General features: G+C 39.9%; 1 protein-coding gene across 1 annotated transcript; it reads right to left on the bottom strand.

Moving 5' to 3' along the window:
• Window positions 1–247: 247 nt before the first annotated feature.
• On the bottom strand, window positions 248–4636 carry LOC139946770 (POU domain, class 3, transcription factor 4-B-like). Its single transcript, XM_071944453.1, has one exon. The coding sequence runs from the start codon at window positions 4321–4323 to the stop codon at window positions 3004–3006; it is 1320 nt and encodes a 439-aa protein (XP_071800554.1). The 5' UTR covers window positions 4324–4636; the 3' UTR covers window positions 248–3003.
• Between the last annotated feature and the right edge of the window lie 5495 nt (window positions 4637–10131).

The following is a 10131-nucleotide window of genomic DNA, read 5'->3' as shown; positions in this document are numbered from 1 at the left end:
TATTAAGAAAGACAAAATGGTTGCAATGGAAAGTGTTTTTCTTTGGGGAAACTCTTACTGCCTGTTCTCATGAGCTTCAGTTAAACAATCAAAATAAAACATTAAAACTCGAATAAAATATTAAATAATTTAAACGGTTACGCCGAGAAATTATATTACAAATCCTGGCAAAATTCAGACCCGAGACAAAACACAAAAGTCACTTTGGCGTTTGTAAATTTAATTTTACAAGGATAAGCTGCTTATGTAGGTACTAAACCTGATTGAAAATAGTTCAGCCGTGCCGAAATGAAAACTGTATTTTGTAAAAATTGTACAGACACACTGTGTTATATGAACCTTGTTTATTTTCCCGTCAAATGTATACAATATATTTTCTTAAATCAGCCATAAAGTTATGGATGATACATTGTAACTCATTAACAATTTATGAGCACAAAATCATTTTTTATTTTCTTATAGATTTGTTACAACTGAGCGGAAATTCTAGGTCAATAGTAGGCATGTTTCACCAACTTTTAAATCTGAATTTAACTTTCGGAAATTCTATTCATAGTTCACACAACTCCATGGACGTAAGTACGCAAGATGTGAGATGTGTTTAATTTTGATAAGAGATCCTTAAAACATAGACTTAAAGAATAAAACGATACCATCGTGAATTTCATGTAAAAAACAAAAACAACATTTAAAATTGGTAAAAGCACTACAAATTGTTAAAGACCTGAATGATTGAAGATGTGAATTTATTACAAACACCAGAAAGTAACATTTTCTAAACCGACCCCCCCCCCCCCCAACACAGACACAATTTAAAAATTTAGAAACGAATTTGGCCGTTGTATATTACGCCTGAGCTGGGTCACTAACTAGCCACCGTTGGAAGGAGGAGGGAATCCCAGCCCAGCTTTCCACACAGAGCAGCAAACGAAAATGAAGTTTCTCGGAGTGGATCTTTACTAATCAAATTACCATAGTACAACGCGGGTCGCTTGCTCTTTGTTCAAGTGAATACTGTTGCAATAGTGCCATGGCAGGACTTTCCCACAGAGAATCTAACCTTACACGGAAGCCTTTCTCTAACACAGTGAAATAATAATACACCTGACTTATATATCTTTTCCTCCTTCAAAAACAAAAAAATCGGAGTTGCGATCCTGGGATGTCTGCAGCAGCGCACGGCGCAGCATGCTCTTGACCCAGCTAATCGTAGTTAGAAATCTCATGCTAAACAACGCCTCTGGCATGTTCTCGGCTTTTGTACGGACGTATATATAGAAAAGAAGAGAAAAAAACCTAGCACGGTAGACACACACAGCCTATGAATGCCTGTTATACACAAGGCTAACGAGCTTGTTTGTGTTCCATGGTTGAAATTTTATTATCCTTTTTCCGATTTGATTTCAGTACAGCAAATTGAGTTAAGTGCCCACGTTAAAAAACTCTTTCCCCAATGCCAAAGAAATTTCTTACAATTGGAGAGGAGAGACGTAGAGCGAAGCTCTCAGATTTTGTCTTCTTTTCTATTTGTGTGTGTGTAAATTTGGAGGTGGGTATAGTATTGTTAGATACAAATTGACAAAATAAAGTTCGATAAATTAGCTCTTTGTGTTTTGTTTACTCGGGTGTTTAATATGATTGTTGTCAATTACCCACAATGTGACAATACGCGTGGCTTTGTGAACCAACACGTCTTCGGTTATATTCCCTAAATATTGTTTTTAAATAACATTTTGGCTAATAATATAATATGATGTTGTTGTTTTTTATATCAGAGAGCACAGTAAAATAAATAACATAACATAAAAGTGAACTTAAAACATAACCATAATTATTTAAAAAGGTGGGACCATTCACATTTTCAGTTTGTAAAGTTTGGTGGGAATGTAGAATTGTACCAATATACCGTAATCATAATGATTGATAATCATGAATTGATATTATAAAAAACTTTGAAAACTTGTCCAAATTAAAATAGTTTTTTAGTTTTTTTGATAAATAAAAAGAAGCACTATAACTGTGAAAATTAAACGTCCACTTAGTCCTCAGCTTATATACACAATTACAATTTTTTTCTCATAAGAACTTTCAATACGTAACCACATATACATACAAGTCCCTTACCATAAATTCAGCACTGACAGATTGAAATTTACATAATAAATATACCCTGCTTATCGCCAGTGCAAAGTTTTTGTTCTAAAAGTCACAAAGAAGTTTCGTTCTGTCTTTTGTTTATACAATGAGTTGTGAGTCTTCACACAAACGCAGAAATTAGCAGCACATTTGTGTGAAGATTCATTTATATGTGCAGTCATAACAGTTATGAAAAGGTGGAATTTTGGTTAAAGATTTTGAAACGATGTTTCGTTTTTATAACACAGAATATGCTGCATATGACCACAATAAATAGTGTAATACTTCAGAGCAAAAAGATGTAAACTCTTGAAAAGGTGTTTTTTATACAGGTAATTCATGAACATCTTGGATAAAATAAATCTGCAGAATGATTGTTTGATTATTTACAGTGATGTAAAACTGGCCACATATATGTGTACTTTATAGAACCACACAACAACTTTTGTTTTAAACCAAAACAAATCTTTTTCGCTACAAGAGGCACCAACCAAAAAGTGAATTGTTTGCATTTTAAAAAGACAAGATAAGTTTCTTAAATAAAATTCAGCACTTGTGTCTCGAGTGGTTTCTAATAAAGTACAGCCCTGTGGCAGGAGTACTAAGTTTAAATTGGTGTGTGGCCTTTTGTGTGTGCTTTGTACTAGTTGTGGGTAATAAATAAATGGCCAAAATGCACTCGCCACGACGGGGTAGTAATGCCTGCACAGTGACTATACTACTCGACTGTTTAAAACAGGAATTTTTTAAAATAGGTTTTTGAAAAAGTCCTGAGGTAAAAATTGGGGGGCTATAATGCACAAAGTCCCTCACCTACAAGTTGCGGGGTGGGATGGTGGTGTAGTATACGAGCTTGGGGTCGCCTAGTCAATGTCCATGCTGTCCCATCCCCGAGGTGACATGGTTCGGCGGGGGTGACACGGACGAAGCCCCGATGTGAACAGGGGAACTCGCTGAACCCTGCATATGGGACGACAGTGTGGTGATGACGGGTTGGTGAAGGGACATACCATGGGACGACACTAAGCTATCAGACTCACCACCGGACTCGCCACCTGAGATGCTACCCTGGTTGTTGGGCGGGGTCATTCTCTTCTCCTTCTGTCGTCTGTTGCAAAACCACACTCTCACCACCTCCTTCTCGAGTTGTAAGCTATCGGCAAGTCCAGAGATCTCCTGAGCGGCTGGTTTGGGTTGTTTCAAGAATGCGTTTTCAAGGGCTCCTTTGACAGTTACCTCAATGCTGGTCCTCTTCTTTCTTTTCCTGCCCTGTGCTGCTATTTTGTCTAAGCAAGTCGGCGACCCGGATGTTGAGTCGGCCTCCTCCAGCCATTTAGCGAGTAATGGTTTCAACTTACACATATTCTTGAAGCTTAGCTGGAGTGCCTCAAATCGGCATATGGTGGTCTGGCTGAAAACATTACCGTAAAGAGTACCCAGCGCCAGTCCAACATCGGCTTGGGTGTAGCCAAGCTTGATCCGGCGTTGTTTGAACTGCTTAGCGAACTGCTCCAAGTCGTCCGATGTCGGCGCGTCGCAGTCCTCCACGGGCTCGTTGCTCGGTGGGCCGTTGTGTGACATTTCGTGGCCGAGTGGCGACCCGTTCGAGTTATGTGTCCGTGGGATGCCCGACTGGCAGAGTTGTTGAGCACTGCTGACCATCCCATTCATACCCATCGCGGCACCGTACGAGGTATAGTGAGGCGAATGTCCCAAATGATGCCCCGGTGAATTGGACGTTGTCATCGGCATGCTCATACTCATTGGCATGGCCATGTGTGTGTTCGACGGGGAGTTCCATGAGGAGGGTGGCTGTCCATGGCTCACTCTGTGGTGCAAGTTCTGAATTTCCTCACGGGTCTGCCCGACAAGGTTGGGTTTAATGTCTTGGCCCATGAGCTGGGCCGGTACGGCCGCCTGCCACATCTGGCTGGCGTCGGCGTGCGGGGCCGACAACCCGACCCATTGGGCCCCGGGATGCCCAAGCGGTAGCCCGTTGTTACTCGGCTGCTGGATGTGTTGAAGGAAATCATTGCCTAGTTTCTGATACATGACGTTCACCTGGCCAGATTGCATGCTAGGAGAGGACGATGGCACTGTGATGCCGACTGGAGCTTCGGCGTCGCTGTAACTGTTTGCCTGGTGGAGATGGTATGGTGTGGTGGAGGAGGGTATTGCCATAGACATGTTGACGAACCCGTGTCTGATCTGACTTGCAAAACAACTGAGGAAAAAATCCCCGAACCGCGTGTGTGTACGACTACTTACTACACATACACATGCCCTTGTACTGGCCTGGCAAAGTATTCAATGCACACTGATGTACTGTCGTAGCGCAGCTCTGTTTCTGTGTGTACGGCTAGGGGGGCCCAGTGGGGCGTGACGGTTGATCTGATTGGCGGGGGACGGACGTGACTGACATGGCTGACTGCACGGACTCAACGCACAATCAGATGAATGGAGCTACTCATTGGCTAACACTAAGTGGCTCCCACGACCTCAACGTGGAATTATGTTAATGCATCCTCCTCCTAGAAAAAAAAAACCGCATTGGCTAGCTTTGCGGTGACACACGACATGTGCGTGAACCAAGCGAATGGCCACAACCAAAACAAAACAAACACCATCTTCTCTCCCCTATTTCAATCTCTAGGTGGACAAGCATATTCACCTAAATTCACACAAACAGAGGAAGAATATTTAGTGAAAATATGTATAAAATCTCAGCTTCAAAGACGAGTTAATTTTATTAGCAGAACGAAACAAAATATTTTAGTAGTCATTATTCCCGACGAGATAAACCCCATGTGGGGCACCCCAACCTGTTTAGATTGAGACACAGAGGGCGCTATACACATTTTACATACACCTTGCTGGCAATCTGCGTGTAGGCTACATAGTGAAGAGGGAAATGCTATAAAACACATCATTTCATCTGTTGAACATGAACTCCAATATGGATTTTACTTGATTTCAGCTTAATTTGATTTTTGATTGAGAAACCTTGAGTGATGTTTGGAATGGAAGTGACGTGAATTGCCGAATGTCATATGTAGGCACATACCCGCATTGTCATGTCAGGGTTCAAATTCAATGACTTATTCTATCTACAACAACAAGAGCAGCACATGTTTATTTTTAGATGGGGATCATATCATAATTAAAGTTATTTACAAATGTCATTATTAAAGCATTTGCAGCATAGATATTTAATCACTAATGGTTTTGCCGATTGCTTGTATTCAAACAAGAACGTTTTGGACGCCATTTGACGGTAGTTTGAGGGTTATTTTCGCAATTAATTATAATATCGTAGTAAGTTTATGACATTTGTCATTATTGTGTGTGTTTATTATTCAAAACTAGAGCATATGAATGAGTTGGTAAGTTTCTACAAAGTATTGGTGTACTATCCCTTTTAAATTCAACAGGATCCACGTTGGCGTGAATGACGAGTTGGAAAAGCTAGAAAAAACGGCTGATGCAAACTAATTAAAATGCATAAATATACGTTACAAATGCAACACAGCAAAATTAGTTGCTTTAGATTTTGACCCTATCAAAAAGAGCAAATTACAACACAACAACACATCTGCAATACACGTATTGCTGTGTGCTTTTAGAAGTTCTCCCGATACACCAAAGCTAGTCCCTGCCGACTGTCTACCTTCTGCCCTGGTAGTAATAACAAAAAGCAGGACAGTTCTTTTCAGAACTGTGAAGAGTCGGAAAAGTTTCCGTATGGCGCCACCACTTTTTCATTTGAAATAAAATAATATATCCCTTTTTGTAAAAATGAGTGAAAAAGTGGTGGCGCCATACGGAAAGTTATCCGAAGAGTCTCCCGAACTCCGAATCCAAAAAGACAAATTCTCAAAAGAAAAAAAGAAAAAAAGAAAGAAGATTACCCAGCAAACAGATACACGGTTCACCCATGGAGGTAGACATATGGTTCACCAAACCAAGTATATTTTACTGCCACGAAATATCTACTCCGCGCTAGAAGAAGGTCCGGTTTGGATCGAAAGCTAAGGCCATCTACCCTACTCATTATATCTACTCCGCGGTAGTAGAATATAAAGCAAAACAAGTCTCAGAACTACACGATCTACCTGGCAAGCAGACACACAAAATGGTGTTACCGGCAAACAAAATCACTACCACTACCTCCAATGGAGTTCCTAATTTTGCACACCTTTGCACAACTTGGTTTAAAATAGTCCATCCATGGTCCATGGGAGAAATGCCATGTTGTGACAAAAGCGAACAGCCTGTCAAACACGTCAGCACAAAAACATCCGTTCCAGAAGGCGGATAGTGGTTCATTCAATGCAAAATCAACGGATATTGAGTATAAAAACCTCGTTTATACTACAATAGGCGAATGTCCTTCCCAGGGTTCGGTTTATGTGCCACGCTCTACTGGGCATAAATGGGGGCAGGGCAGGTGGAGGGGGGGGGGGGTTGGGCAGGAAGATCTAGATGTTTCAGAGGGGTGTAGACTGTGCTTTCAATGGGTTAAAGATTTTGTAGTTAGCTGTGTTTGCGCATCGTCACTAATAGCAGGTTGGTTTGTTAGGGGCGGGTCTCCAGCTGGTTGCAATGTGGCGCTTGCTCCGCAAAAAAAAAAAAGACCCCAATACCTCAATATCACTAGTAGACTGAAGGAACCTTTGCCCCTCCCCTGGTAGACTGAAGGAACCTTTGCCCCTCCCCCGGTAGACTGAAGGAACCTTTGCCCCCCTCCATACCCTCGGAATATAACCCTCAACCCCGCCCTGCCAACCCACAACCCATAACGCACTCAAATCGCAAATGAAAGCAAGACCCTTCCCCCTTTGCACCCCGCAAGAGGAGCGCTGGGGTTGTGGTGGGTGGTGGGGAGGGGGGGGGGGGGGGGGGGGGAGTCACTGTAAAACAAAAACTTTCAATTATACAGTAGGTTTGAGTTGACCTCGGTTTCCATCCCCACTGATTTTAGATTAACTACTACACGTTGTGAAATTTCTTTACAAATCATATAATTTAGCAGTGTTTCCCACTTTGTTCGATGCCCCCTTTTATTTTATTTTTTTTTAATTTTTTTTATACAACATCCAACAGCGCAAGCGCCAATTACAGGATTGATAAAAATATTAATATTTCAACAAGTTAATCGGTTAATTGGTTAACATTATGTAAATCAACACGTTACGGAATGTTTCATTGATTAGTCATGCTAATATATAATACGGTGTCCCGGAAATGACAAGAAGAATATAATGAGCTATGCGTGTAACAAGAAGGGATCGAGCCTTGCGTGTACTTGCGCATCCGGACCAATGTGACACCTGACTTGAATCCTTAATTAGATGATTTCATTTTGTCAGAAGGTTGAAGCTAACTTCACTCATGTGCATGAATGCTTACAAACAGTTAAATTGAAACAAAACACAGTAATCATTGCTAACAAGAGATCCATTTTTACTCAATATTATCATCACCAATGTGAATTTTTTTATTGGAGTCAAACTTCACGGTTCTATTCAATTTAATATTTCGGCAGTGAGTGTCATATTCACCGACTTGGCAAGTCTTGTCAGTAAAAGAAAAGCAAAACATATTGAAAGGGAAGGTTCACGTTTGGTAATTACTCAAAACAAATATTAACTTAAAAAATGACTTGGTAACGAGCATTTGGGAGTTCGGCTCCCTCTGAAGTAGCATAGATTTTGAGAAAGAGCTAAGTTCTCCCTAAAATAATACAATACTTTTATAGCTAGAAGTCTTTTATTCCTCTCTGAAAGCACACAAATTCGTCCATCAATGGTGTCTTTTTCATAATTATTTTTCTCGCAACTTCGACGACCAATTGACCTCACATGTTCACAGGTTTGTTATTTTATGCATATGATGGGATACACCGAGTGAGAAGACTGGTCTTTGACAACTACCAAACGTGTTCATTGCTTTTAATGGCCTGACGTTTCGACCCTAGCAGAGTCTTTCTCGAAGGCTAAATGGCAACATAACAAACCTGCACATGTAGTATAACATAACCAGTACAAGTTGGTCAGTGAAGTAAATTGCAAGAAGATTATCTTCATTATGAAAGAACAAACACCCTGCACCTAATGAGGAAGGCTTAAAACCTGCGTGTGAAGTGTTTTTTGTGACCGTTTGCGTGTGAAGTGTTTCTCAGATTTAAAATACTTTGTTGAGAAATAACTTCTTTCTCAAAAACTATACTTTACTTCAGCGGGAGCCGTTTCTCACAATGTTTTATACTATCACATACCAAGTAACTCTATATTTATTTATTTTTATTATAAATTTTTAGACATACACAATAATTAAAAAACTGTCGTCAAAAGATGTGTAAAATCAGACCCCTGCCAGCGGTACAAATATAATTACACAATATGACAAGGAGGTTGCACTGAAACATTTAAAAATCACACAAAAGAAAACATTAAAACACAAGCAAAACACCGTAGCAATAGGAGGAAGGGACAGCAATTTGAAAATAAAAACCCTCTAAAACCAAAATAAAACTGGTACAGGGAGCAAGTTTTAAAACAATGAAACCAAAAGCATGAGTTTAAGGCTAACAATTACTTTTGAGTAATTACCAATAGTGTCCAGTGCCTTTAAGATGACGCCTTTCGCCATCTGTTCCTTCCAATGACCTCATCGAGACCAGGCCAAGACAGTCACGTTTTTGTCTTTAAGACAATCCATCATGGGTCAGTATCTCAGAAGACATCCGTCTACCACTCCCCCCAAGACAGAGGAAATAAATCGAGCTAATGACCCGAGCTGACATTTATTTTATTTTGTAGCTCATGAGGGGCGCACTCTGGACTTGTCAACAAAATAAAGTAGATGTTTAATAATTCAAATGATTGAAAGAAATTAAGTGGAATATTTTAACAAATAATATGGAAGTATCAGGGTAAAATATTGCGAGATCCACTGATTGTTATTGGGTCGTGGCCTAGCGGTCAAGCTCTGGTGTTTTTGATCCAGCAGAATGTGGGTTTTAGTCCCCGTCGTGACACTTTTGTCCTTAATTTTATATACACTGTACACCTTTGGTAATTGTCAGGGACCAGTCTTCTCACTTGGTGTATCTCAACATACGCACACAATAACAAACCTGTGAAATTTTGAATTCAATTGGCTGTTTAAATTGCGAGATAATAATGAAAGAAGAAAAAACACCCTTGTTACACGAAGTTACGGCTTTCAGATACTTAATTTTGAGACCTCAAAATTAAATTCTGAAGTCTCGAAATCTAGTTTAAGTATTTTAGTGGAACATTGCTTCTTTCTCGAAAGCTACGTGACTTCAGAGGGAGCCATTGTTTTATTCTATCAACAGCTCTCCATTGCTCGTTAACATTTAAGTTTGTTTATGCTAACAGTGATTACAAATAATGTCAAGTGCATTACCATCTAAGTCACGACTGTGTGGGTGAACTTCCAGACAAAAATGTTTACGAGTTTGTTTTATCTTCCACATGGCCCCATACCCACGTGCTAGAAAGACCTACTGCCACTGGCTGAATAAAATTATGTTTGGACTGGTATCGGAAAGTTTGTACTTCCTTTATTTCACCTGGGAAGATTTTCTATTCACAATAATACCACGTGCCTGAAGATGGCGCTTTGTTGATGTGTTGGGTACTATACGACATAATACATAAGACATAAGAAACTTGAACTCTAAAAAAAAAAATGCATTGCTCGCAAAAGTTTTAAAAGCACCACAAATATCATCAAGTAAAAAGCTACAAAGCCATTTTCAATTATCGCACAAGAAACAAAGGACAAGGATTGAAAAACCAAAATTCATACACACCCAGTCTAGCCATGTAGGCAACAAGATAAATGTTGTTTATTATTATTATCCTGGGATAATGCATATCATTTAGTTTCATTCTCTGATTTACTCTGCCCTTGGTATATCAGATATTGGAACATAAGTGGGTGGCTAATTACCCTAATTATATG

This window comes from Asterias amurensis, chromosome 14 (genome assembly GCF_032118995.1).
Source record: "Asterias amurensis chromosome 14, ASM3211899v1".
In the NCBI taxonomy this organism is placed as follows: Eukaryota; Metazoa; Echinodermata; class Asteroidea; order Forcipulatida; family Asteriidae; genus Asterias; species Asterias amurensis.
Note: the sequence above shows the minus strand (reverse complement) of the source record. Positions and strands in the feature narration are given on the sequence as shown.